The following is a 27722-nucleotide window of genomic DNA, read 5'->3' as shown; positions in this document are numbered from 1 at the left end:
TACACGGCCTGCCTGTCCCCTCACAGGCAGCTGTATGGAGGTGGCTGTATGCCATCGAGCTGCCGTGAGCTGCCATGTATCTAATTTATTAAGGGATTTGAATCCTGACAAAGAGCATGTTAGATATATGTAAAGCATTAGTATTACTCTGATTAGGGCAATGGAGGTGGGGGAAAGGAGAAGGAGGGAAAATACAATTTCTCTGCTCTCAGCAGAAAATAAATCAACTTTTGCAGAGAGTTCTGGTGCAGCCAAGGCCATGCTATCATTAAAAATGACTTTTTATTAAGCTGAACTCTATTCTCTCTCATATTGTATGATATGACAGCTCTCTTTTGATGGGAAAGCTTTCATTTGGCCAGAGAAAGGGATAATTTGCTTCTTTTAAGGAGTTAATCCTTCGGTCCATTTCTGGGCTGGGAACGGCCGTCCTCCCCCTGCCCTGAATTGGAGGCTCCGGCACAATGGAGATCATAACCGCCTCAAATCTACACCGGAGATGGAGAAATCAGATTTCCTTCTGGAGTCATTTTTGTGGGATTAGCTAAATCTTAGATCCACACTAACTCTTCACAAAGCCACCAAGATTAGTTAGAATTTATTTTATTCACAAGGGGGTTTACGGTTTTCTTTCCAAAAGGATTATATCTCTCCATATATATTTAGGGTGGCTTCAGCCATAAAGCAGTTAGGTTAGAGGGAGAAGAAGCACACGTGTGTATAAAATAAAAACTGCTGCAAGAATGACAGTCACTTGAAATTCCGGGACAAAGCAGCGATTCTGGATAGCCTCACTGGTCTGCTTTGTAGGCTATGTAAGCTGCCTTTTGTCCTTGCAAGACCCCACTCCAAAGTCAGTGCACAGAGAGCAGACCCGGCTCAGCGTGAGCTCCTGTTCCCACGGCCGCTGCTCCTGGCCGAGGATGTCTGCAGAGCCAGCACCAGACACCGGCTCAGGCAGGAAAGGTCTGCAGTGCTCGTTCAGCATCGAGAACATCCTCTCCAGCCCAGCAGAGAGGAGCTCCCAGGTCCTGGTCCCGCTCTGCCTGCGGGGCATCTTGGACCGCACGCCCAAGGGACTGCGCCAGCTGGAGGCCATCACAGCCAGCAACCTGCAGGAAGAGGAGGAGGAGGAGGAAGAGCTGGAAGGTGCGGGTTGCAACTGCTGCTGCTGCTCCCACACGAGTGCCCGGCCCCTGCAGCACTCTCCGAGTTGGCTGGGTGAGTGGTTGGGGTTGATGCGCTGCACGTGGCTTGTGGAGGGGCTGGTGCTGACACTGGGTAGAGGGGAAATGCTGGGCATTGTGTGATGATGTGGCACTACGTGGCCTGCCACAGCTCTAGCTTGGCTTCCTCCGACTGCTGGATCCGTTTTCAGTGTGGCTGGTGAGAGCAGGCACCTTACCTGCAATGTTGCCAGGGTTTTAAAAACAACAGGTGCTATTTATCACCAGGTATGGCTGCTTTATTGTAAAACACACAGAGGCTGATCCTTCCAGGGGTGGAAGTTCTTCAGGGAGTGTGGGGCCCCATGGTCATGCTGCCAGTACACAGAGCTGTGCCTGAGCTTCATGACACAACCCACCCTTGGAAACCTCACTTGTCCTTTAAGAGAAAGATATTTTTGGTTACATCTAGTAAAACTGCTGCATCTGGAAAAAAAAAAAAAAAAGTAGAAAACCTCAGGCATGTGGTTCAAAAGTATCCTGAAAGTTCAGAAATCCCCCATGTCATGATGGAGTCACAACTTCTATCTGCTCTATAAGTTTCTGGCCATTTTCTGGATCTGGCCACTGTGTAATTGGCAAGTAAACAAGGAAAGCACCACCAGTGCTCCCTGCCTGCACACTTTTCCCTGAGTGATGCCCTAAGCCCTTCTCACACTTGGCATCATGATTATGCAGCTTTTCATCCGTGCCAGCTGGCCGGCTGTGCTCCTTCCACCTCACAGGTGTGTATGCAGTCTGTGCCTGACCTGCCTTGAGCCAGGGCTGTGTTTTATCCCCTTATCCCCATGGCGCTGACTGTCCCTCTCCTTGCAGATGCCAGGTTCCCCTGGCCCATGCGGCTGCTTCACTCAGCAGCCAGAACCTGCAGGAGTCCCCAGGGCAGCCCGAGCGAGCTGCAGGCTTTCCAGCAGATCCAGCGCCGGACACGCCGCCATCGCACCATATTCACCGAGGACCAGCTGCAGGCCCTGGAAACACTTTTCCACCAGAACCAGTACCCGGACGTCATCACCAGAGAGCACCTGGCGAACCGCATCCACCTGAAGGAGGAGAGGGTAGAGGTGAGGTCCTGCAGCCCCGTGAGGTGCCAGGAGGAGCATTGTGCCTCTGCTTGCTGTCACCCCAGGGGAACACAGACTGAGGCATTGTGCTGTCTTTTTTGGGAGCTGCAGACGCGGGGCTTCAGTGTGAAACCTTTCTTGGGTATTTGACAAAACACAGTTTAGGTTCGGCAAGTAATGGAAGAGTATAAAACTGCTCGGCTGGGTTATTTATTCTGGCTTCTGGTGCCATGAACGCACCCTGTCACTGAACCACCTGTACAAACATGGACGTGGCCGGTCCTGCTCCTGCCCCGCTCGTGAGCCCGTATCCCTTATGTATGCCATCACTCGGGGAGGGCTGATTACACTCTGTATTACATTTATTGTGGGGGAAAGTTTATGTGGGGAATCGCATCGATCGCAGCGGGCGTTCACTTCTTGTTTTACACTTCCAGGTCTGGTTTAAGAACCGCCGGGCCAAGTGGCGGCACCAGAAGAGGGCGTCCGCCGCGGCGCTGGGCCTGCAGGGCACCAAGGAGCCCCCAGCCGGAGCCCCCTGCGGTCGGGGCAGCCGGGAGGACGGCGGCGAGGCGGCACGGCCCTTCCCGGCCCCGGCTCGGGGCACGGCGCTCGGGGGACGCCCCGGGTAGGCCGCGGGCTGAGGGGTGCGGGTTAGGATCAGGCCGTGCCGTTGCCATGGCAACGGGCCGCCAGGGGGCGCCGTGACGTCACCGCGCGGCGGCTACGGCGGCTGAGGAGGCGCCATGATGGCGGCGGCTCCCGCGGCCTCCGCCGGGGCCTTGGTGCCCGTGGCGGCCGAGAGGGAGGCAGCGGCGGCCCGGCCGGCCCCCAAGAAGATCCTGGACGAGGAGGCGTACATCGAGGTGGGCGGCGGGCGCGGCCGGCCCCGCGCTCTGCCTCCACGGGTGCTCGCGGCCTAGCCTGGGCCCGGCCCCAGCGCCCGTGCGCGGCCGCCCCCGGGGGTCCCCGCGGTGTCCCAGCGATTTTATTCATGTGTTTTTCTCCCTGCTCTTAGAGTTTAGAGAAGATCATTCAGCGGGACTTCTTTCCGGACGTGGAGAAGCTGCGAGCGCAGAAGGAATATCTGGAGGCTGAGGAAAACGGTGACTTGGAGAAGATGAGGCAAATCGCTATTAAGTTTGGCTCCTCGCTGGGCAAATCGTCGAGGGACACCCCTGTGCCGTGTAAGAACCGCTCACTGGGGCTGCCCTAATGTTTAAGCTGAGAGCATAGGTGGCTTCTACAAAAAAAAAACCACCTTGTGCTTTCTATTTTTATGCCGTGGGCTATGCAAGAAAGAAAAAAGGCTGTCTTAACTGTTTGTAACTTTTTTTTTCTATTAGCTTTATTTAAGGTGAAAGGTTTTATGTTTAATATTATTACTCTTTCACCAAACTTTGTGCTGGCGGCGGTGGTTATCTTAAGTCCCATGTAACGTCAGTCTTGATTCTTTAGCATACCACGGTCAGCGGTAGCTAGTATCTGATGACAGGTGCTGAATTGCTCCCTGATGGTGTTTAATAATGCTTTTTAGGAGGAGTGCTGTTGGGGGAGTGGGGACGGAAACAGCTGCAATGTAACCATAACTCAGAGCCACATTTTGCCAAGCTCGTGTGCTCTAGGGAAAGTTACATGTTCTCTCTTGCAATATTACAGTATCAGAAGCTCTAGGCTATGTTCTCAGTCATTATTATATTTTTAGGGTTTTTTGTTGCAAATGTATGTAAAGAAGATTTTCATATATTTAGGATGGAAGTTGTTGAAAGTTCATGACTGTCAGAGGTTTGTGTAGCAGGCATCTGATGCCCTGTTGTATGTTTGCTTTTTATGTTTTATACTAAAGCCCAGTGCCTGGATGAGCTCTAGCTGCGCAGTTTAGGTAACTAGCTTTGTCATGGCAAAAGAACACGTGTCACCAAGTGGCTTCCTTTCCATCCCTACCATAGGTGCTAGCACTCACCTGGGTTAAGATTGTTAACAAGCTCACACTGCTGCTTCTGTTGGTTAAAGCTGAACATAGGATGGCAAATACATGGGGCCTCAGCTCTCCTGTATATTTTTCTCAGCAGGAGAAAAATGTCTTAGAGCAAAATCTTGTTCAGTGATTAGCACAGTATTGAAAAGACTATTTTATAGTCTTTTCACAACTTTTTAATTAAACTATTCTTCTTGTGATACATCTTCTGTGACTCATATTTGGTACGTGACCCATACTGTGATGCAAGATACCACAGCAAATGTCCTGTTCTGTGCTCTGGTAACCATGTGAACCTTCTTGTTTCTGTCTCAGATGTTACTCCGGCCACATTTGAAACCCCAGAAGTGCATCCAGGCGGTCTTCCACTGGGGAATAAATCCAAAGCTGGCGTCAAAGCTGCAGAGGAAGGTAGGAGAATGCTGTTCCTGTAGCTGAATTCTTCAGCAGCAGTAAAATATGTTTGTGAGCTCTGTCTCCTGGAAAGGTTTCGGGTATTTAGCCGATGTTTAAGCAGTTTCTATTAACCTTCTAAGTAAGTGAAAATGACGACTTGGAAGTTGGACCTGATGTAATGTTTCATATCAGGTGTGTGAATTCTCAGTTATGGGTCTCTTTAGGGCAGTGCAAATTCTTAATTCAGTTGATTGCTTTGAAAGCAGTAATTTTTTCCTGTGTCACCTGAAATTAGGGTCAATAAGCAATGGATGGCAGGGGTAGAGAGATTTGTATAGTGTACTACAGAGGTCTGCTAGCAGCTGTCCACATTTTCCCTTTAACACAAATGGCTATAAATGCCATAAAAGCCTTTGTGTGAAAATTAGTTGTCTTCTAAAAAATTAATATTGTACCACTCTGCATGTATATACTTTTTTCACTAGGTTTAATTATTAGTGGGTCAGTAGAAGGCTAGCTCTCAGAAGGGATTACAAGTTATGTGTAGGTCTCTTATAGAAAGGGAGGTATTAACCTTTCTCAGGCTTTTTCCCTCCTCTTGTTAGGAGAAGCAGAAAAAGGTGATAAAGATGCACTTCCCAATTTGGACAGCTTCTTAGCAAAACACACAAGTGAAGATAATGCTTCATTTGAGCAGATCATGGAAGTGGCCAAAGAGAAGGAGAAAGTCAAGCATGCTTGGCTGTACAATGCAGAAGAGGAGTACACCCAGGTAAGGAAATGGCTCAAGTGTAGCTCTGCTCTTCCAAAGTGACACAACACAGAAACACCATTTTGCTGTATTTCTTGTTTGATTAAATAGTATATTATCTTACCTTCTGTTTTCAAAACCTGCTGTAAATCCAGAGGAGAATTCATTGGTTTTGAGTATAGGGCTGTTGAACTAGGCTGTTGAATTAATCATTATTGAATAAGAACAGAAAGGACTTGATTTTGAATAGCAGGTGCATGGAGTGATCCCATCTACAGCTGAACTAAGCCTGAGTTTTCTGGCTTCTGTGATAGCTGACTGCTTCGTTTTGAAGTCCTGTTTTCCCCATCTGTAATACAAGGATAGTCTTCGGTGACATAAGTGACATAAGTCACTGAAGATCTCTCTCTGTCTGGGGCTCTGAGCCTGTGAAGCACAGCACTAGGTACACGCATGAGTGTTCTTGGCAGTCTCTTCCAGAAGCAGCAATATCAAAGCGAGCAGCTGAAGTACAGTCCCTTGTGTTTGTCCATCAGCCATTTATCATTTGCAGATAGATCGTTTTTCTTATTTCAGTTTTCTGTGTCTATTGTCAGTATTAATCTGCTCAACTGCGGATGTAAAATACTGCACGCAGTGGGACTGGCTGTGCTGTCTTCCTCAGTTAGCTTAATGGGAGATACAGGAGCTGTTGTGGGGCTGCCATGTCAGTCTTTCTAGATCAGTAGTGAGCAGCTCACACTGTTGCCAGATGTGTCAATGTGGATGTGAGCTGCAGTGCCTTTTTAATGAAGTTTGGCACTAACACATAAGTGAAGTTTGTCGTTGTGTTTTGTTTTTTTTTTAATCCCAGCTAATATGAAGCCTCAGAGCCTGTTACAGTACAAGTGCCCTCTGTGGACCCTTATGCATCTTCTTGGCTAGAATGCTTTAAGTCAGAATTAAAAGGCAGGCAGCAGAACATCCCCAAAGGGATTGTTTTGGGTCAAGGCAAGGTTGTCAGAGCCAGCCTGGAGCTGATGCTTTGTGTCTTCCTGTCAGGCACTGCTGTGTGTTCAGACATTGCTCTTCCTCGCACAGCACGCCTGCTTGTGGAGCAGATGCCTTGGCCTCATTTGACGTGTTCAGCAGCGATGCTGCTTTGTAAATGTATATGGATGATACCTATGGATGACATCAGTTAATCTGTTCTGGTAGTAATTGTCTAATTTTAGTGTGAAAAAATAAAAAGTTTAGTAACTTATCAGTGGCTGATTGTATTCTGCTAATTTCTTGTAAGTATTAGTGATGCTACTATGCTGGTACCGGCATGCAGGTAATTGTGTGAGTATGGTAAATACCTCCATAGCTGTATTCCTATGGAAAAGTTTTCCAACTTTCTGAGTATTGAAGCAGTTCCTGCTCTTTTCTTACTGCTTGTGTCAGCTAATAAGTTTTGTGTGAGACTGGGATGGTACAAAGATTCTCCCAGGGTTACTCTCTTTGGCCTTGTAGACTGCCTTTATATTAGACACATAGCATGTCTTGCTGTTCCCTTTTTTAGTGATGAAGGCTTCATTTTAATTTTGATTACTAGATTAGAGGAAAAGCTTGAACCATTACAGGTGTTGTTGCAAGATATAATTGTCATAATCTTTCTGAGAAGTCTTTAGTCTTCACTTGATTTTATACCAGAATTTTATATGGAGTTTTTGTTTGCAAAGCTCACCTGGGGGACAGGATGTTTTCTCAAGTGCCAGTTGCTAGAAAGAGGGAGCTCATGCTATGCAGGTGTGAAGTGCGTTAGGGCACGTAGCTGAGCTGGTGATTGAGCTCTCCAAGTGGTGTATATGCCTGATTAAAAGATAGCAGGAGTCTGTTTCATATCTGTTTTGGTTTTTTTAAATGTTTTTTTTACATCCTTTCAGCGACGAAATGAAAACCTGGCACTTCCTTCAGCGGAGCAGCAAGCCCTGGAGAATGTGAAAGCTGGGCTGGAGACCTGGGAGTACACTGCTCGAAACACCCTCATGTATTATCCAACAGGTGAGGCATGCAAGTCTCTCAGGAGATGCATTGGTCTAGGTGGGTTGACTCCAAACAGTGCTTACAGCACTTCTGTAGATGACAGAGGAGCTCTTTCTGGTGATACTGCACTATTTATTCTGTGGAGCTCAGAGATGTGCAGTTGTTAGTCTTCTGCGCCCCGCCCCGTTCTTGGGATCTTGCTTCATTGCCTCTGATTGCAAAGCTTGAGCATGTTCTGTCACTGAACATGATCACCGAACATATTACAGAAGTGCTTGTTTACAGGAGCCAGTTTGGTTTATCTTATTTATAAGCATTTTTTTTGTCATCTTTATTCATTCATTGCTTCTCAAAGAATGCTCGTTTTGTTTCTTGGTCCCTTGGTTACTGTAGAAAACTACATCGTTTTGTAGCTTCCTTTCCGTCTGTAAATATACAATTGATAATTTCTGCAAAAAAAGTGAAGTAGAGAAAAGAAAGTATAGTTGACTGTTTCCTTTAATAAAAACAAAACAAACAAAAAAACACAACCAACCAAACAAAAAAAACCCTGATCTTAATTTATCTTTTTTTTGTGTTACAAATCATATCCTGGTGGTACCTGAGCCCTTCCATGAAAGACTTTCTGCTTTTCCAGGTGTACCTGATGAGGAGGATACATTTAAGAAGCCCAGGGAAGTTGTCCATCGAAACACTCGTTTTGTGAAGGACCCTTTTAGCCAAGCCGTGAGCAAATCCCAGCTCCAGCAAGCTGCAGCCCTCAATGCTCAGGTTGGATAATTTCACTGCTTCTGGCCTAAGCCTTTTAAAACTGCTCTCTGATGTTGTTTGTCAGCCAGGAGAACTCTGTGTGTGCTTGATACAGCTGACTGGCACCTTTCTCTAAAGACAGATGAATGACGTTGTCTTTTATTATTTTAGTACAAACAGGGCAAAGTGGGACCAGATGGGAAAGAGCTGATACCCCAGGAGTCTCCAAAAGTGAATGGATACGGATTTGTGGCTACCCCCTCTCCCGCCCCTGGTAAGAATTTTTGTTGTTGTCGGGTCTTTGGTGGTGGTGGGCTTTTATTTTTTGTTTTTTTCTCCCCTTGGTATAAGAGGACTGCTGCTGCACTTGTTGATGTGCTGTTTGTTCAGCACTGGAGTATTGTTTTTGGTTTAGATGAGGAGGTAAGGCTGTATGTGTCTCATGCGCTGGTGACTTGTGTACCATGTGTGCCAGTTTGATGCAGTGATTAAAAGTCACGCAGTACCAGAGGCTCTGAGCAAGCTGCTCTGCCATTGCACAGGAATCCTCTAAAGGGGTGAGCCATCCTAGGCAACCTGCACCTGGCGTTCAGTGGCTGCTATTATTTTCTTTTAATCCACGGGTGAGGCTTCTCTATTGCTTAAAGACAGAAATTCAAACAACCTTCCAACAAGTTCAGTTGTTCCTTTTACAAAGTGGGGAGCGTTCCTGTTCATGTGTCCTGTAGTTTGTTGTGTGATGGTTCAGCCCAGCTCATAGGGATATATTTTATCTCACTGGCTTCACAGTGTAACATAGTATTTTCCTCCTTCCTATTTCTTCTTTTCATCTTAATACACTTGCGTGTAACAGATTGATTTTGTTCAGATGTATTAGCTTTGGGATACTTTTAGAAGAAAACAACCAGTATATTCTAACTACTTCAGATATGGTATCCAAATTTTGAGCTGTTCTTCACCAGTGTGGGTTTCCCTGTCTTTTATCACTGTGCTAAAAGGTGAGCACAGTAAGGGTTTTCCTCTGAGAAGCCTGTAGGTGGCATATGGAACGCGCTTCCTTTCCTCAGTGTAAATGCCTTTCCTAAATGCTGGACAGCCGGATTTTCTAGCCGGTGACTTAGCTGGGCTCGTAGCTACAACTACAGAATAGGTTCTGTTAGGCAAGATGTTGTCACTGGTTGGCACAGGCTAACCTCAAGGTGAATTGTGAGTACATTGGGCTTATTACATACATTACTCATTTCCGTATTTTTAAATAGTTCCCCATGTTGAAGGAGCTTTCATACCATAAAAAAAAATGTTTCACTAAGCAAAAGCATACCAAATAGAAAAATAAACACATGGAAAGGACAGCTTGGGTGTTGTAACCTAGAGGGTGTCACAGCCACAAGCAGTCCTGGAAGTTTAAGGTCATGCCTTTTTAATGGGAACAGCATGTCACTGTTCAAATGGGCTGTGATTTCCTCTGCAGTAGAAGGACTCATTTGTGTCTTGATAAATTTGCTGCATTTCATAATTTGGCTCTCCGGATGTTTTTTTTTTTTGCGTGTGTGTGTGTACTGGTAAAATAGTCAAATGTCCTGCGTGAATATGACTTAACAAATTTGTTTTTAGGTGTGAATGAGTCTCCTTTCATGACATGGGGTGAAATCGAAACCACCCCTTTGCGTCTGGATGGGTCGGAAACGCCGTATGTGGACCGAACACCTGGACCAGCTTTCAAGGTATTTCATGTCAGGAGTCAAGATGTCCTTCTTTTTTTTTGGGGGGGGGTGGACTAAGAAGAGAAAGACAAGCAAGTAACTAATAGATTAACGTTGTTGTGGGATGTGTGACACATCGCGGGGCTGCGTTCCAGTCCTTGAGACTAATAATCTAGGTTCTGCTTGGAGGGTGGAGGTGGACATGGATCCACTTGAAAGCTAGTTAGTGAAGGTACCTGAGGTGGAACACACAGTTGGCAAGAGAGTGAAACTCAAAGTTCAGTGATGGGCCCAGATGAAGGGGCTTTTGGAGGAACCTGGAGAGGTGCCTGGTTTCTCTGATTTTAATGTACGAATAGGCAGAAATCATAAGATTTTATTCTGTCTTGATCTTCTGTCTGTCACAGACTGAGGCAGCTGTATCATTTGAGGGTAGGGAAGGTACTCTGGCTTTGCTAAAGGCACCTGACCCTGCATGCCACCTGTCTCCTGCTGGTGTCATTGAATGTGAGTTGTCTGAGATTCTTAGTTTAAGAAAGGTGTAATTTTCTGTGTGCACCTCCGTTTTGTCAGACGTCAAAGTCCTTGACTAGTTTTCCTGCTGTGTTTAGCTATGGCTGTGTTTGCCTGAGAGCCGGCTGGCTGTGGGCCAGGCTAGGCAAGACACAGGTGAATTGTTTGTCTACCAGAGACAGCAGGAGGGAGGAAATGCCAGAGGTAATGGCTGCTTCCTTGACTGAACTGGTTCTACCATTTTTGTTACTTGCAAAGGCAGGTTGAAGGTCTCTGTGTCCTCTCTGGCTTTTATGTAGCAGCAGAGAAGAGTGGGCTGATCCCACTCCTCCCCGGTTTAGGTTCTTGTCAGCTGCAATCCAACCGTGGAGGTGCTTTGTCTCACTACACAGCGCTCATACTAGCGCCTTGGCAAATAAGCTGTGTGATGTATTTATAGATCCTGGAGCCTGGGCGTCGTGAGAGGTTGGGACTCAAGATGGCCAATGAAGTGGCAGCTAAAAACCGAGCAAAGAAGCAAGAGGCTCTTCGAAAAGTCACGGAAAACTTGGCCAGGTGAGACTTCTGTTCTGACAGCAGAATTGGGAAAGAGTATTTTCCTATGAGATTTAAATCAGCATACGCAGAAAGGGAGGAATGAGAAGAGTGCTGGAAGCAGAAGAGGTGCAGTCAAGCCAAAAGCATTAAGAAGGAACTTAATTCCCAAGGGAAGGTGTGTGGTGGTTGTTCGTGGTACTCCCTCTGGTGAGCGTTACTGTTCTGCCCCGCACCACCCAGGCAGTGCACCTGATCAGTGTCTCGCCTCACCGCAGTAAGAGGAGACGCGGTACAGTTTGCTTGACTGGGTCAAGGAAGGACAGTACAGGCTCAAAGGAAAAAGGCAGGCTGAGCTGCTCACGTTTAGGAGGGGTGTTAGATGTTTCTCCATTACTTCTCTCTCTAGAGAGACAGGCTGCATTTACCTGCAGGCAGAAGGACTTCTGCAGCCAGTTGGTCAGGTCAGTGGAGGGAGTGGACACCAAGCTCTCCTGTGGAAGCATCGATAGTACTCCTGATAAATGGCAAATTTTTACTGTAAAATCTTTTAAAACTGTCTTTTCTATTCCAGCCTCACTCCAAAAGGACTAAGCCCAGCAATGTCACCGGCTTTGCAGCGACTAGTAAACAGGACTGCAAGTAAATACACTGACAAAGCCCTGCGAGCCAGCTATACTCCTTCCCCAGCCCACACGGGAACGCCTGGTTACAAGACCCCAGCAAGCGGGCCTCAGACACCCACAGGCACCCCACAGTCTAGGACAGTATCTCAGACACCAGTATCTCAAGACACTACATCAATCACAGACAATTTACTGCAGCTTCCTAAAAGAAGGAAGGCATCTGATTTCTTCTAAATTTTCCAGTCATCAGCAAGGCAGTAGCGAACTGTCTGTGCTCAGCTTGCTGCAAGCTGGATGTTGTGAGCCACCAGTAGTAAGGGGTATCTAGGTACAGCTGCCAGAGCAGAAAGCAGCAGTCACTAGATCTGGGACCAGGTCTAGACTATTTGGCTGAAGTAGCTTCGTGATGTGCTTTTGAAGGCAAAATATCTCCTGCTGTGGTATAACTTCCCTCTGAACTGCACGGATGTGTTACACGGGGCTGCTGTATCGTAAGGATGCTTCCTGCAATGGCAGAGAAGAGTCTGGACTCTTAGAAAACAGCGATAATTTTTTAAAGATATATTTCTCTTTTTTAAGATGGCCATGCGTTTAAATACATTTCTGTACAGATATATCTATTTATAAAATGTGGTAAGCCTTCCTAAAAGGCTGGACTGGACTTTCCTCCTGCTTGTCAAACTTCTTTGGTCTTGTGCTTTGCAGAAGAGAGGATTTAACTGTGTATATAGTGAGACATGACCCAGAATTTTAGAGGGCTTCTGTTTAATGTAAGTGGAGTTCAAACTGATGCTCCTGAGTGTACAGTGGACCTGTCAAGAGAATTGTTATGTTGTGAAAAAAGTATGCATGCAGTTCCAGACATCAATTCACGCTTCCTAATAACCTGCACTGTTACTTACTGAATTCTGCAGCTGGTATAATCAGAAACTTGAGAAACGTGTGAGAAATGTGTCAGTCAGCAGCACTGTGACCTGAAAGTTTTCTGATGTACTTTTGACCGTAACTTCTGGTCCCTGCAAACCGTATCAGAGACGGGTCTTTTAGAACAGCAGTGTTCATTCAGCTTAGCAGATGCACGGTATTTTATGTTTCTATACTTTGTAAAGCAAAAGACGAGGACTGTTTCTTAAAGGGTTCAGAGAAGCTCAAGTCGAAAACCAGCAGTTCATAAGTTGGACCGATTTTTAAGAGGATCCATTTTCCTTCTCTCCTTCCTGTTCTGCAGAGTGGGTTTTGGCTTCCTGGTTGTGCTCAGGCTTTTCGTCGTGCAGGTTTTGGGAACACTCACCAATTTCCGCAGCTGATGGAGAGGTAGGGATTTGGGATTTTGAAGTCTGCAACCACGAGTGTCTCAAAACTTCATCTATACACAGCCTCTGAGATACATCGGGCTGGAGCAAGTGGTAAATAAGGTCCTTGCACTCTGTAGTCAGGTATTTTGACTTGGGGAAGGGAATCCTGTGTTGTTTCTGAATACAGATCATTTTTCTAACATTAGAATCATCAAAGGGCATTAATGCGTAAACCATTGTATACAGGATGACACCCAGGCTCCATATGTCAGAAATCTTGGGGTCGCAAGGAATGCCCTGCAGCACTTCAGGGGCTGCATATGCAGCAGACCCACAGAAGGTTTTACTGAGAATAGTTCTCCCATTTTCATCCCGAGACAAGGATTTGGAAAAGCCGAAGTCTGACAACTTGACATTTAGGTCTTTGTCAAGAAGGATGTTCTCACATTTCAGGTCCCTGTGAGCAAGGTCTGAGTCATGGCAGTGCTTGATGGCAGAAGCCAGCTGCTGGAACTTTAAACGAGCAAAGTCCTCCTTCATGGCTCCTGTGATCTTGATGTAGTCCAGGAGGTCTCCCTTTACCCCCAGCTCCATGATGATGTACACTTTCCCACTTGATGTTTCAAAGATCTCATAGGTTTTGATGATCGATGGGTGGTGCAAGCGTTTCAAAGCAGCTATTTCCCTGGGAAGAAATCTCTCCAGGAAGTCCTGGGGAGTTTTCCTCTTGTCGATTATCTTTATGGCCACGTTGCATTTCAACTTGTTGCAGTAGGCTGACTTCACCTTGCCGTACGAGCCTTCTCCCAGCGTGACACTCAGGCTGTAACCTTTCCTTTCAAGCACCGCAGCATCGTCCATGGTGGGAGAGCTTTGGGGAGCTGTGTGAGCTGGTGCTGGTGTGCATCATGCGTGGTGGCAGGTGGTGTGGCCACGCACCATGGTGGCTGCCCGAGCTGCTGGAACCGCGGGTGAGCGGCCGGCCGGCCCGGCACTGGGCACTGTGTGATGTCACAGACAGCGCCCATGGTTGGAAAGGTGCTTCCAGTCCTGCAGAGCCCCGGGTGACCTCATCCGAGGTAAAATGTGGTGGCAAGTCTGAGAGATGGTGGTCGTGCTCTACCATCTTCATAAAACAGTCTTTGTGTTTAGTTTTGCTGATAGGGTGGAAGCAGCTTAAAAGTTTTTCTTTTTTCTGAAATGTACCTACATCTTTTATATCTAATGCTGTGTTAACCAGATGCTCAGCTGTGCAGTAAATAATTTGGTAGACATATTTGATTTGGGTGTGGGGAATTACCTGTGGCATATGAAAAAGGAAATGAATGTAATCACACAGGGTAAATTTTGGGGGGTATCCTCCTCTTCAGTCTTCGGTCTGCCAGCTTTCTCCTCCCCAGGGTAATATGAAGGAATTTTTCATAATGATGTTCAGAAAAAAGCTCCTTCCTGAAAGCTTAAAACTATTGGAAAAATGTCTTGAGTAACTTAATTTAGTGAAGTAGAACTCTTAAAATATTTCTGCTGCTGAAGGTTTCCTTTTTTACTTAACAGATTGAAGTCTAGTCTTAGCAATTCTTTTGGTTATCTTGAGTTTACAAAAGATTTGTTGTTAAGTTTCTTAAATGCTTTCATTCCACAACAGACCAGTTTTTGTCTTTGCAATGGCTGTGTTCGAGAATTGTGGTGGGTTTTTTGTTTGTTTGCTTGGGGCTTGGAAGGGCAGGATGTGCCATCCCTTAACTTCATTTCCTTAGTTTTCATTCAGCCCCTCCATTCCGTTGTGGGCTTTGCATCTGGCTTTTTCTTAAACCTTCACTCTTTGGGAAGTTCTGACTTCCAGCTTCTGCTATTCTTGAGAAAGGCTCATGACAGCACCTTCTTCAGAGCTGATCGGAGGATTCCTGTTGTTTTGTGTGTTGATTGCTTCATTGTCATCAGCCTCTGGGGCTTTGTGCTTTGTGTTGATTTCAGCTTTTTCAAACTTGATTTTTCAGCTTCCATGTGTCTGACTTCAAAGACTTGGTGGTGATGGGAACAGCACAGGGCTAGGGACAATCGTGCAGTCCCCCAGCATGGATAACAACAGCATTCTGAAGAACTGAAGCAGTACCTCTGACAGCCAGACTGGGGCTTTTAAAAACTTTTTTCTTCCCTTTCTTTGAAACTTCTGATTAATCATTATAATTAACCAGAAGGATGAAGAGCAGTTTTAACCATTCGGAGCCGTGCATGTTCCAGTAAGAGCTGATCTCTGTGAGACCAGCACTTTTGCTGGAGAAGCACCGAGCACCTTTTGAGCAGGAAGCAGGCATAGCCACGTGTGTGCCCTTCTTGCACCACGCCTGAGTACAGGACAGCCTGTGTAACACTTGGCAGTCTTGATGTTTGCTATAATCGGGTGACGTTTTACCCAGGGAATATCCATGGAAATTTTTAGGCAGCTCTTTGAGCAGTGCCTGCAGACCTGTGTAAGGTGCGGGATGTTTGCCTTGCTTGTCCTGGTGGAGAGCTTCCTCTCGCGCGGTTTCCGCTGCCACTTCCAAAACTAACGTCCCTGAGCAGGAAACCCTTCCAAGTGAATAGACTTTTTATAGTGCACCTTGCAAAGCCGTATTGATCAGTTCCTTTTTACTAGGGTTTGTGACTGTATGAAGTGAACAGTTCTTGGTTTCTTTAATTTGGAAATAACTGAGGGCTGGAGGGCTGAGTTTTTCTTGAGGTAAACAAACAAAAACTATTCTCAGATGTTCAGAAAGGAATGTAAAGAGCATCTGTTTACTAATGTGTCCATGTTTTCAGTGACCCTTAAGGACCAAACTGGGTAAATAACTATGAAGTTCTTAGGTAACATTTCTATTTATTTATTTCAGTGTTCTGACAATCAGTGTCCCTAGTTGATGCTCCCATGCAGAAGGATTTCTTTGCTCAGAAATGCCTTGGCTGAATGCTTCCTAGCATTTCAGGCTAGTTGTGCTCATACCAGGATGTGGCCAGCTCACAGAATAACATGTAGACAAATGGGGTATCCAAGAATTGTTAGTTTTGTATCGTGCAATTCATGCTTAAAAGCAGATTGCAGTAAATATCTTGTGGGACAGTGTTGGTTCTGTCGTCCCTGGAGTGAATTAACCTACACAACCTTACTAACATCCTAGTCTTGATTCTGCCAGATTGAAGGGCCTTTATGTATTTGCTAGAACTATAATTTATTTTCAGTGAAAGGCTATAAAACTGGATCTCTTGAAGGCTATGGAGTGCTCTTGAGATGGGCTATTCCTGTAACACTCACTTTGATGTCTTGTCTCCGCTTCCTGCTGCAGTCGCAAGCACCCCGTTATCTGTAATTAAGGAATCAGTGGGCTCTTTGTTGCCGGATTTTTTTGGTACTGTAGCACTAGCAGATAATGTGCTTTACATGGCCAAATCAAAAGTGAAAAAAACAGCTTGTTGTTGATGACTTCTTACTTCTTTTTTTCTGAGCGTTATTTTTCTTCTTACGTGTGAGGCCCAAGCATGCTTCCTCCCTCGGCCGAAATAAGAGGCAGAGCACTTGCAGAGCTACGGAGGCCGTCAGCAGTGAGCGATGCTGCGAGGGGCCACCGCTGGTGTGCAAGGAATCGTGGTGGCCCCCGTGGAGCTGGGGCCGTGGCCAGAGGTGGGGCTGTAATGTCAGTGCCGACGTTACAGGGTCTGTGTGGGAAGGGGCAGCTCAGGGCTCGGCTCCTTGCCGGGAAGGAGCCGGTGAGGGATCCCTGCACAAGGGCTTCTTGTTTGCATAAGTGGGAAGAAAAACTGGGGCATTCTGGCTCTTCAGCAGTGTTGGTTTTGGCAAGGGCAGGTTGTAATTGTTAGAGAAAGTTAAGAGAACCATTACTGAAGAGCCAGCGAGGATCAGGATGACTTGCTGGAGGCAGGAGGCAGGCCCGGTGCCTTAGAGCAGCACAGGGGTGGCACGGGGCTGACAGGGGCCACAGCTCTGCTCCTGCCATGGTGTGGTTGGGGCTCTGCGCTGCTTCCTCCTGCCCTGGAGGTTTAGCACAGACGGGAAGCTGCGGTTGGAAATACTTGGTTATTTTGGAGGACTGGGCTGTTTCTCTGCAATAATAAGGGAAACGAATCCAGTTGGTCAGGAGAGGGGGAGATGATGCCATGACTGCTTCCTCCTATTTGCATTCCCTGTCCTTCGGTTATCGGGCCCCAGCCTCTGCTGCCGGCTGGCCCTGGCCCCGCAGCAGCTGACCTGCAGCCCCTGGCCCCATTTCTGCTGGGGCACCTTGGGCTGTTCTGTAGTCCCTGGGTGCAAAGCCAGGGCAGAGCAGCCCCTGCATCTCCTGGATCGCTGCTCCCACACGATGCTCACCCCAGGGCCATGCCCAGGCTCCAGGTGAGGTGGGCTTGGGGGTTCCAGGTGTCTTTGGGGACGAATTTGCCAACCTGGTGGGCTTGGAGCTGCCTCTACCCACGGCATCACAGGGCATGTGTGCCTCCAAGGGGAGGATGTGCTCACGCCTCGGCTCCCCATGGATGCTCAGCTCACGGCAGGGCCTGACAGCGCACGGAGCTTCAGAAGGGCTCCTGGCCTAAAGCCTCCCGCTGTGTGCCCTCAGCCCCATTGGGCCCGGGGGCGCTCCGGCTGCTGCCCCCCCGGGACAGCGCTGCCAGGCCTGGGCTGGGGCTCAGCTTCCAAGGGGTGCAGGGCGAGAAGTGGCTGGGGCCTCGGCTTCACCCGGCACAGGCGCCGCGGTGTATTTCATTTAACCCTCGTCTGCGCCTACTTATAATTAAATCTTAATTAAAAATAAATAAATAATTTTAAAAAGCACCTCAGCTGCCAGCCCTGCTTTTGGCCGCAACCCCCCCCCAGGCACCATCACAGGGTCGGGTGCCCCCCCCCCCCCCCCCCCCCCCCGGCCATCACCCCCGGTTTTGGGTGCCCCCCACCCCCCGCTACCCCCGGTTTTGGCCCCCTCCCGCCCCCCCCCCTCCCGGTGCCGTTCCGCGCCCCGCAGCCCCCCCCCACCCCCGAGCCCCCTCCCACCCCTCAGTGGGCGTGGCCCCGCGCACGTCCCGCCCCTCCGCGCCGCCGATTGGCCGGGAGGGGGCGTGGCGGCGGCGGCGGAGCGGGGCGGGAGGCGGCGGAGGGGGGGTAAGGCGGCGGGGAGGCGCGGCCGCCATCTTGTGCGTCGCCGGAGCCAGGCGAGCGGCCCGCGGCGCGGCGCCGCCCCGACCTCCGCGCTCCCCGCCGCCGCAGCCAGGGCCGCCCGCTCCCGCCCGGGGGCGGCGGCGGACGGGGCGGGGAAGAGCTCGGTGCGGCCCGGGGGCCCGCGGTGGCGACGGTGGTGGTGGCGGCGGCTCCTCCTCCTTCTCCTCTTCCTCCTCCTCCTGCCCTTCCTCCCGCCTCTCGTCGCCCCGCGGCTTTGTGGCGCTGCGCCGGGGGAGGATGAACGGAGGATAAATGGTGCCCAAAGCGGACAGCGGCACCTTCCTCCTGCTCTTCCTGCTGGTGCTGAGCATCACCGAGCCGCTGCGGCCAGGTAGGGGCGGCGGGGCCGGGCCTTCCTCCTTCCTCCCTCCTCCTCCTCCTCTGTTGCTGCCCCCGGTGCGGCTCTAGGGGGCTCGGCGGAGCCGGGCACGGAGCTGGCCGCAGCCGGGGAGTTGTGCCCCGAGCTGGGCTCCTGCCGAGCTCCGTGCCCCTCAAAGCGTGTAGGTGAGATGCTTGGGGGAGCGGCAGTGCCCGTGCTGGCTGAAGGTGGCTTCTTTTTATTTGGGTAGGAGTTGGGAAGTTGGAAAGCTCAGGTGGAGCGCTGTATGGCCCTGCAGTTAATTAGCAGGGGAGATGCGGCGTGATTTAAGTTGTCAGGTGCTCCTTGCTTACCCGCCGCTGTGCTGCGGGCCCTGGGTGTGTGCCACGCTGAGACCCCAGCTCGCCTTTGTGAGTAACGCGTCCTGGAGTAACACTTCAAGGGGGAACCAGCGATAACCCCCAAACTGCCCCGCTTTCCAAGTGACATTTGACTATTCTAAAAAGAAAAACCTTGTGGCATCTCGGTTTTCGTGTCATCTTCCCACTTCTCTTTTCACTTCTTCACTTCTTTCATTCTTCCAATTTGATGGTGAAATTCATGTGGCAGGCATGGTGGTTTGAAACGTTAAGACTATTAACTTTCCAGAAATGATTGGTGTTTGTTGGCTGAGAACTACTTTTCCAGCTCCGTCGCTCGGTTCAAGTTTCTCCTTGGGTGCTGAGCTCCCTCGAAGTTTGGCAGAGCTCTCGCCCGTCTCCGGCTGCTCCTGCCAAAGAGAATCGATAGCCAGAGCGTGGGGCGGCTTTGCAGGTTTGGAAGCTGTCCTCCCATTGCAAAGCGAGATTACTCCTGGGTGATCCTCACCCTTGGTAAACAGGAAAGTAAGAGCGGTGGCGTTCCTCTGGTAGCTTTGAAATTCCCTCGTCCTTTCTCTTCAAAATAACTTTTATGACCCAAACCAATAAAACGTAACAGTGTTGGTGAAGTGTGCTCCAGCACGTTCTTGGTACGGCTGAAACACAATTGGGTCAGTGTAGGCAGCCTCGCTGAAATAACTAACTTCGGTGTTGAAACTGCTGCGTGTGTGACTTGCTTTGTTTTATCTTGTTTTTTTGGCACCGTTGGCAGTGCAGTGTGTATATATAGGGCTTATGATGTGCACTTCAGTAGCCAAAAAAAAAAGTTGCCAACCTAGCTAGTATTGTTACAGCTAGAGGCTTATATGTGGGAGAAGATACTACGTGAAACTGATTTCAGGCAAATTTCTTTATAGCTGACACTAAGTGCTACGGAGAGCCGAACTTCTAGCTGTAAACGTTCAGCAGAGATTCATGGTTTTGTGTCTTTTCACAGGTGGGTAGGTTTGGCCCTGACCCCCGAGGTATGGATTTGGGCATTGTAGCCTCCTAGAAAATGGTACTTTCCGTGCTGCGTCAGAACGGTTGTTGCTCCAGTATGGTATCAAATGTCAGTTAGCAGCTGATGCTTGGTGGAGGAAGACAAGTTTTTCATTGAATTTTGCTCCTTCAAGGTGAATGGTTTTTTTTCACTGTTGCTCTAATATATCTGCTTTGGAGATCTGTGGTCTTGTAGCTACACTGGCAGTTACAAGCATCCTGCTTGTAAACATACCCCAACTGTCATCCTCTCAGGTTGTACAACAGTAGCTTTGAAACCTGTAGCATTAGGATTCCTCTCCATATGCATCACTTGAACCTTGCTCGAGCCATATGTGTCGTCCCATATGTACGCGCACGGTTACGCGCGGAACCGTATGTCAGGTACGAACCTCAATTCACCTTCGTGTGAAGTAATGCAGCCACGTGCAGCATGGCATCTGGAACTCTGTGCTGTTGGAGGAATTTCCAAATTCCTTCTGGGATGCCCTCGCCCATCCTGTTTACTGGAGCGCCCTGCTTGAGCTGTCCGTGGTGATGCCTGTCCTCCTCCTGGGGACTGCCGTGAGCTCGGGTCATCTCTCTGAGGTGACCCTCGTGTCCCTCTGCCAAGGTTTGCTTTTAACTTGCTTTGCTTACCACCTCAAATAGATCACCTGTTTAGCAGATTAAATAGTGTTGGGGTTTATCCTGAGATAAAAGGTGCAAATAGGGAAAATCTGGTTCATGCAAGGATGCGCAGAACCAAATTTCCGATTTTAAACAACGGTAATGGTAGTGAAGTCTCCCTTGTCTCTTCTGGGCAAGTGCATGGACTTCTTCACAAAGAGTTAGAACAGCGCTTGGAATTTATTTTTCCTAGTGGTGTTCGTTTTTCTTCCTGCTTCTTTAAACCTGTGTATTGTAGCAACTGTCTTACTGGTTTACAAAGGATGCCTGCAGCTTGCTTAACTTAAATCTGTACTTGGAGCTATCAAATGAGTGCTGCAGAGTGATGGGAGGTTTTATGTACTTGGAGATGAATGTGTAGTCCCTTCACAATTCAGTCCCGGCGAATCAGGCACCTCTTTGTACTTCCATGTTAATTTGACACTAGCTTTGTATCCGTGTTCTTGCTGTGCTCTTCAGATAAATAAAACCTTCTTTTAAGCCTCCTCAACTGTAGTATCTTTTCAGGCGAGTTGAAAGGCAGTGAGTTTACAGGAACCTATTTTTTCTGCGTTTAGGGTGAGATAGTTTCTCTCCTAATTTATTAAAAACTAATTTATATTTCCTTTCTTTGTGGATTTTTCTGTCTTGGTTACAAAAGTCAGTTTTGCACTGTTACCATCACTAACATCAGGTATATCATCAGCACTAGCTGTGGAGATGCGGATTCCTAAAGGTACCATGGGCAGTTATATTTTTCTGAGCCCATGGGCTTTTAATGGTAATTCTGTGCCTTTGAGAATCTCAGCTTGGACGTGTTTGTCCCAGAGTCTCTCTTTCCCTTTTCTTTCCCTTTCTGTTTTGACCACCAACTGTCCATTTTGGCTACTGGTCTGCTTTATAATGCGTTGCTGCAAGTTCTTTTTTGTTTTTTAGTAGAGCATTTCTCCTTAGCTGGCGTTACTCATTATCTTTGGAAGTAGCTAATGTGGAGTTGAATGTGTCAGACCTTTGCAACTATATGGGTGTACAGGGAAAGACTGCCGTAATGTTTCTTTTAAACACTGACTAAATTGACTGTATCTGGTGTTCAGACGCTTGTTTGAGCTCTTCACCATGGTAGGGTTTGGCTTAGTATCTTTTCCAGGACACCTCAAAACATCTGCTTCAGGTTATTGAACTGAGAGCTGTTGCTTTTAGGTAAAGAAGTATTTCAGGGATGTTTTAACTGAATTGCAGTGAACTGTACCCGTGCCAGACTGGATTTAGACATTCGTGCGTTTCTGTCAGTTGTCTAAAAAGCATCAGAGGTTGAAATCATTAAGAATTCAGTTCTGTAGTACAGTTTGAGGATGTGTAAGAAGTTCCTGTCAACATCCCATCACACAACTGAAAAGCAAAGGTTTGGGGGTCTTTGTGTAATCTTAGGAGCTTAAACAGTCTGAGATGATCCAGACGGCACATTTTAGAATAGTGTTTAGAGGATTAATTAAGATCATCATCGCTAATGACAATAACTTGTTTTCATGTTTCTCTAACAAGATACTGCTGCTTGCTAATAGAAAACACTTAAACGTGGTCAGGCTTTATATTGGATTTTGTAATAGTGGTTTAGTACAGAGGCTTGTGAATGTAGGTCATTGGGCTCTCTTGTTAGAGCATTTACCAGGCAGCTAAAAGCCAATTGAGTTCTCCTTCTTGCAGCTTTTTTTCTCCACTTCAAAGCTGGCTGGAGGAAGTAATTCCATGACCTAAGTTTTGTTTCTAAAAAATTTGGCGCAACTTATCTGATGGGCAACGTACAGAACAATTTGCTGGAGCGAGACGTCTCATTACACAGCCCCAAAACCTTGGCTTTAAGCTGGCACATCTCATGTGCCATGGGGCTCGTGCGGGGCTGGCGGTGCGCAGGGGCTCGCCAGCACGGTGCTGGTGCTGCTGCTCGGTCCGTAGGTGTGGGGCTGAAACACAGCGCGGCTCCTGGGGATAGAAGTCCGGACACACCCGCAATAAAACTGGTACGCTCTGCTGGAATTTGTCTGGTTTTTACTAATTATATTGCATTAGTTAATTCAGCGGAGGACTCAGTCATTAAATGTGACCTAGGCACAGCCTTCCTCTGCTCTGAAGAGATTTCATCAGCAAGCAAATGGAAGCCCTCATTTTGCTTTCTGTTCACTGCCTCGACCTTAGAGAAAGCCGTGGTGAGTGGTATTTATTCTGTTTCAGGTTCTTGTAGTCCCTGTCTCTGTGTTCAGCTGGATTCCCAGGTGAGGGCTCCGTGATGTGAGACAGCTATTTTTTTTTTATTGCTCCTCAGTCGGTGTTGCTGGAAGTAGGCCTGCCCCCTCACCAAGCCCTCTGTTTTTCAGCCTGCCAGTTATTGTTTTTTCCCTCCTCCTGTTATGTATCAGCGTTCTCTTTTCCTGGTGTTTCAGGGCTCTGCTGTTTGCTGTTGTTACGAGCTACAAAGCGAGGGTGATGGATTTGACAACCCTTCCTTGGCAGCTGCTACCATTGTAGTGGGGACAAGGCAGGCAGTACCAGGCCTCGTTAGCAGGTCTGATGTTTTAGGACTGGTAATTCCTGGTGTTAATGGTTGAGCAAACTTTGGGGCACAAGTGGGCTTGCTGCTAGCTGTGGCTGCAGAGTAAAGGAGGAGAAAGGAGTTTGTAGAGAGAGGGCAGTTTGTGTGTGTGGGTTGGGTTCTCAGGGGCAGAAAGGGAACTTTGACAGATGTGGCTTCTGTGTCCCCATGGTAGATTCGGGAGTAGACAAAGATGAGGCCAGAGCACAGGAGTGGCAGAGCACAGACCGCTGCTGCAGCCTCTCTGGTTGTCAGAGTGCCCTGTGTTCCTCTAGTGCCAGGGGAATGGCACAGCTCCATCCAAGAGTTAAGGGCTTCAGGTACTAAGAACAAAAGATGTGAAATCCCCCAGTGAATGTCAGAAAACCCACTGAGGCTTCAGTGAACTATTCCATCTCCTGGAATTAATTTAGGGCTGGTTTTGATGTTGAATTGTAATGCAAGAGTGGTAGCTGTCTCTAGAATTGGTCTTTGGGTAATGCCCAAGTCTCTGCTGTTGGTTTTTTTTTAAGATGTGATTTCTTGCAACTTTTATAAAGTTTCATTTCACTCTGTGGGGTGCACATAAATAACTTGTGCCATGACTAGCAGGAGTTCCCATTCTGTTCCCGAGTGTCACGCAATAGAGCACGGAACGGAGGGGGTGGCGATAACCGCACGCCTTCCTTTGTGTCCTGGTGTCCCGCAGTGAGTGAGGGTGGTAGCGCAGGCTGCTAGAGCCTCGTGGCCAGGAGGGGTGCTGAGAGATGAGGCAGTCCCCATGACCGTCCCAACACAAAATCTCGGCACAGGCAGTTCCCAAAGGATAACTAACTGTCTAGCACATTTTTAATGATTTCCTGTGACAGAGTCTGAACAGCAGATTCCTTTGGTAAAGCTACGTGCCAATCTGTTGCTCATCCTGCAGTCGCAGCATATTATCCCTGTCTAAATACAGTACTGCACACGTATCTCTGATGCGCGGCAGTTTTAAAGAACAGTTTGCCAGTTTCCCAAGCCCATCCTGGTGCCAGGGCCACCGGTGTTTAATCAGTGATGGTCCTTCCTGTCCTTGCTCCTGCCTGCCTGCCTCTCCGCAGAGGGTTTAGGTACCACCGCGGGTCAGACACAACCCCTGGCATGGTTGCACTGATGGTACGGTTTGTGGACAACCTGCCGAGAATCGAGGAGAAATCTGCATCATTTGGTTAAGTCACTGATGAGCTGTAGCGAGTGAGTTTTCAAACAACTCAGCGACTGAGTTGCTTGAAAACGCGAGTTCAGGATTAACCTTTAATCTGTGTTCCCCAAACTGTCAAACCCTCTGGCACGGTGTGGTTTCCCATGAAACTTTCAGTGTTATCTTTGTGCTAGAGGGTCAGCCTGCTGGTGCTGTGTTTGATAACAGCATCTTAATGATGTTGGTTATACGGAGCTCCTAAGGAGGTTGTTGTCAGCGTTTGCCTGCTGATTAGGTTATTGAGAAATACAAATTTTCTTAAGCTTAATGGGAATTGATAGTTGCCTCATTAACAGTAGCTAAACAGCATAATGTTCAGCTTCCTAGTTAATTAAAATTAAACTTGGTTGATCTAACTGTAAATTTAGTTTCCACTGTTTATTGATTGGAGCCTGACAGCCGTCAGCCAGCTTTGTGCACAGAAAGGTGGGTTCAGCTCTGGGTGAGTTATGTGACTCTTCAACTGCACTTAGGTTTTCCCTGCTTTTTTGTGCTTTAACTTACCAATTTTCTTCTTGTTGTACTTTAATTTATTAGCTCTATTTCCTGTGTTGTATACTCTCCTTCATATGTTCCTCCTGGGCTATGCTTCTTTGTACCTCTCCCTCTTTGGGCCAAATTACTTGGGGTGCACGGTGAGGCTATGTGGGGACCAAAGCTGGTTTAAAAAAAAAAAAGGCATGAAGTGCCATTTCTTGCAGAGGGATGAGCAGTCTCTGTCCTGGCCGCAGCTGTGTTTCCCTGCGGCAGCCTGGGTGCTGTGATTGAAGTGCCAAAGTGTCCCCAGGGCTGCGTTTTGACTCGGGTCTGCGCGTGGGAGCGGGCAGCCGGGGGGCTGGAGCTGAGCACGGCCTTGGCACGGGCAGCAGGGAGGGATTTTATGCAGCTCTGGGTGAGTGTTGTCCTGCAGCGTTTATATGTATGGATTTGCTTTGTCTGTGCTCATATTTTGTTAGCGATTTGAGTAGAAAGGATTTCTTCTGCCTTAAGAGCGACGTGTTTTGTTCTGTACATTTTAAAAACAAACAAAAAAACAAATCGTCCAGCCTCTGATGCCTGCTTGGTTTGAGTTTGTGCACTTTGCCTCGTGTATGCCACACTTGTAAAACACGTTACAACTTTTTTTATTCTAGGACTAGTTAAAACTGCAGTTGTTTTATTTCTGAATTTTTAAAATTGTTACGCCTAAATTGTTCTTTACGGACTATAGTGCAGTAACACAAAGGTACTGCATTACTGAGATCTCGGAATGAATGATGAAAAGCTGGATAAACTGGGAATCTTGCAGCAGTGGCAGCCAAGTGCAAAGACTTATTCAGAAGCACCCCCCAGTTCTGGTGGTAGAGCAGAGAGAAATCGCCCAAGGATGCTGCATTGTGTAAGTGCTCATCTGTGGCTTTCTAAGCATAAGAGGATGGGATGTGAGTAATTTCTCTGTTGATGTGGCAGCTAAAAAATGGCAAAGCCGAAGTTCTGTGCTGTGGTACCTGACACGTTTGCATAATGGAAGCAGGTCGAGGAGCTGTGGGACGCTGGCAGTGCGACAGCAGGCAGAAGGCGTGGGGAGCGATCCGCTGCTCTGAACGGGTCAGGCGGCTCTTTGTGAACGCATTGCACTTCTGTTTGCTGACTTCTGATGGATGCTGAGGGTTTTGATATATGAAACTCTTCTCCAGGTACTTTGACTGCGGAGTAAAGCAGCACGCGGTCTTTCACACCGCGGACACGCACCAGGGGCTAGCACTGGCTGCATTCCTGTCGTGTTCGGCTCTGCCAGAGCGCTGGAATGCTATTCAAGGCACGAGCCATTTGCTCCAGTACATGACAGCTTCTGCACCAGCTACTTTGCAAAGGATAAAATGTGTTTTCAGTATCTGAGATCAGAATGTTTCTGTGTATCAAATTTTTGCTTTCAAGTGTTCTGGGCACTTGCTCCTCAAGTCTGGTGCAAGATGTGAAGGGAAAAAATAAAGCAGGAGCAAAAGCTTTTTTAGTGTGGGCTGCATTTGAATAGTGCTCGTGCATATAGATCATAGGATCATAGAATATCCCGTGTTGGAAGGGACCCTCGAGGACCATCGAGTCCAACTCCTGGCTGCGCACAGGACCACCCAAAAATCAGACCGTGTGTCTGAGAGCATTGTCCAAATGCTTCTGTGGTGCACTTACCCTGCTGGGCAGTTTCCTGTCTCCCTTAATTCTTAAATTCTTGTTTAAGACCGTGACCTTTAGGGCCCTGGAAGGAGCTTTTTCCATGATCATTTGGTTTTAAAATTAAGAAATGGGGTTAGTTTTTGGAGAACAGTGTGATTAAAAATACCTGACTTCATAGGTAGAATTTTGTTACCTATTTGCTTGGCATTAAAGACTATCGCAGCAAGGTATTCTAAGTACACGCTTGACCTTAAATTGTGCACTTTCATTGAATATGTTTGGATTGAAAGTTGAAGGATATGTTTAAAACCTTCTGAATCCTGTACTGAAAAAAGATGTTGTGACATTAGCTCTTCTGTTTTCCTGCAAAGTAGAAACGTGTTGTCTTGTTGGAAGTAAACGGGACTGCTTCCTAATACTCCTGAAATCTGGCAATTCCTACTTTCAGTTTAATGGTGGCTACAAATTAGCCTTGATTGCTCTGATAGATGAAACACGATAACAGCAATTCAAGAACTGAGTACTCTTCTTGTTGAAACCTGACGTAAAGAAAATACTCATGTAGTTCATGTAAAACTTTGGATTTAAGTTTTCCTCTCCTCTATGGAAAACTTGTCTCTGTAGAGTAACTGTTGTTTTCTTACTATTTTTTTTAGGCCTACAGTTTATTTGGTCATGGGGAATACTCTTTCCCTGGTGATCCTTCATAAGTGGAAACAAAGCTTTGCGTAAGAACAAATATTGTACCTTAGCTGTTACTCCAGAATGGCATGATAGCATGTGTACTTTTCTAACCCTGAGGATATGGTTGTTTGGAGGAGGAGAGGAGCTACTCTAACATGTTTAGAATTTTTTTGGGTAGTTTTAGGTGGGCACCTACCAGGTTATAAGATATAGCAGTGCTGTCTGGATTGCTTTTGTCAGGAGATTTCCTAGATCTCTTTTGAGGGGCGTTCCAGCAAGCATCATCTGCACAGACTGTCAAAGAATGGTGCTTGTATGCAAATACCTCTGATCACCAGCCTGCTCCTTCGGGGGCTGCTGGCTCTGCTGTGTGGTTTTCCAGTCCCAGGTGGCTCTGGGCATGCTGGAGGTCGCACCGGTGGAGGAGCAGTCCGGACGTCTTCTGTGAGGAAAGAGGTGCGGGTAATGCTGCCAAGCTTTTGAAGGCAAAGCTGGGGACATGATGCTTTTTCCTTGTTCAGAATAACCCCAGCTTTGTGGGAAAAAAAAAATGAAAATGTCCAAGAAGGGTCCATGTACATAAATACAAGATTTTAAAGTATTTAGATGCATGGCAATATGAGGATCTTGGCATAAAATCTGTTTTCAGAAGTTGAGGCTTT

The 27722-nt window shown here is 47.5% G+C and overlaps 4 protein-coding genes across 6 annotated transcripts in view; 3 read left to right on the top strand and 1 right to left on the bottom strand.

Annotated features, from left to right (window-relative positions):
• The first annotated feature begins 923 nt into the window (after window positions 1-923).
• On the top strand, window positions 924-2922 carry GSC2 (goosecoid homeobox 2). Its single transcript, XM_040577576.1, has 3 exons — window positions 924-1149; window positions 2043-2290; window positions 2728-2922. The coding sequence occupies exons 1-3, from the start codon at window positions 924-926 to the stop codon at window positions 2920-2922; spliced, it is 669 nt and encodes a 222-aa protein (XP_040433510.1).
• Window positions 2923-2996: 74 nt separating this feature from the next.
• On the top strand, window positions 2997-12209 carry ESS2 (ess-2 splicing factor homolog). Of its 2 annotated transcripts, XM_040576893.1 has the most exons (10): window positions 2997-3156; window positions 3309-3477; window positions 4584-4679; window positions 5270-5436; window positions 7323-7440; window positions 8060-8193; window positions 8344-8446; window positions 9787-9896; window positions 10828-10943; window positions 11497-12209. In XM_040576893.1, the coding sequence occupies exons 1-10, from the start codon at window positions 3037-3039 to the stop codon at window positions 11780-11782; spliced, it is 1419 nt and encodes a 472-aa protein (XP_040432827.1). In that variant the 5' UTR covers window positions 2997-3036; the 3' UTR covers window positions 11783-12209. The 2 variants fall into 2 exon arrangements, with proteins under 2 accessions (XP_040432827.1, XP_040432828.1); XM_040576894.1 differs by lacking the exon at window positions 2997-3156 and having other exon boundaries at window positions 3408-3477; window positions 5248-5436.
• Window positions 12210-12296: 87 nt separating this feature from the next.
• Window positions 12297-16727, bottom strand: TSSK2 (testis specific serine kinase 2). The gene is made up of 2 exons (XM_040576895.1): window positions 12451-16727; window positions 12297-12360 (listed from the first exon to the last, which is right to left on the bottom strand). Exon 1 carries the CDS (start codon window positions 13702-13704, stop codon window positions 12736-12738), a length of 969 nt encoding a protein of 322 aa, XP_040432829.1. The 5' UTR covers window positions 13705-16727; the 3' UTR covers window positions 12297-12360; window positions 12451-12735.
• Window positions 16728-18129: 1402 nt separating this feature from the next.
• DGCR2 (DiGeorge syndrome critical region gene 2) overlaps window positions 18130-27722 on the top strand; it is a 49162-nt gene continuing 39569 nt past the window's right edge. The window contains exon 1 of one of the 2 annotated variants that reach the window (XM_040576880.1): window positions 18130-18380. In XM_040576880.1, coding sequence (XP_040432814.1) covers window positions 18302-18380 — 79 coding nt within the window. In that variant the 5' untranslated portion in view covers window positions 18130-18301. The remainder of the gene's footprint in view (window positions 18381-27722) is intronic. The other variant, XM_040576881.1, reaches the window with a different exon arrangement.

This window comes from Cygnus olor, chromosome 17 (genome assembly GCF_009769625.2).
Source record: "Cygnus olor isolate bCygOlo1 chromosome 17, bCygOlo1.pri.v2, whole genome shotgun sequence".
In the NCBI taxonomy this organism is placed as follows: Eukaryota; Metazoa; Chordata; class Aves; order Anseriformes; family Anatidae; genus Cygnus; species Cygnus olor.
This window is presented reverse-complemented; position numbering and strand designations above follow the sequence as displayed.

Excerpts from the sequence above, each read along its gene's own strand:
- GSC2 (XM_040577576.1), top strand. The coding sequence starts at position 924 with ATGTCTGCAGAGCCAGCACCAGACACCGGCTCAGGCAGGAAAGGTCTG. Across the intron at positions 1,150-2,042 it reads GGAGGAGGAAGAGCTGGAAG|ATGCCAGGTTCCCCTGGCCC; the intron begins GTGCGGGTTGCA and ends CTCTCCTTGCAG. Across the intron at positions 2,291-2,727 it reads TGAAGGAGGAGAGGGTAGAG|GTCTGGTTTAAGAACCGCCG; the intron begins GTGAGGTCCTGC and ends TTACACTTCCAG.
- ESS2 (XM_040576893.1), top strand. The coding sequence starts at position 3,037 with ATGATGGCGGCGGCTCCCGCGGCCTCCGCCGGGGCCTTGGTGCCCGTG. Across the intron at positions 4,680-5,269 it reads CGTCAAAGCTGCAGAGGAAG|GAGAAGCAGAAAAAGGTGAT; the intron begins GTAGGAGAATGC and ends TCCTCTTGTTAG. Across the intron at positions 8,447-9,786 it reads TACCCCCTCTCCCGCCCCTG|GTGTGAATGAGTCTCCTTTC; the intron begins GTAAGAATTTTT and ends ATTTGTTTTTAG.
- TSSK2 (XM_040576895.1), bottom strand. The coding sequence starts at position 13,704 with ATGGACGATGCTGCGGTGCTTGAAAGGAAAGGTTACAGCCTGAGTGTC.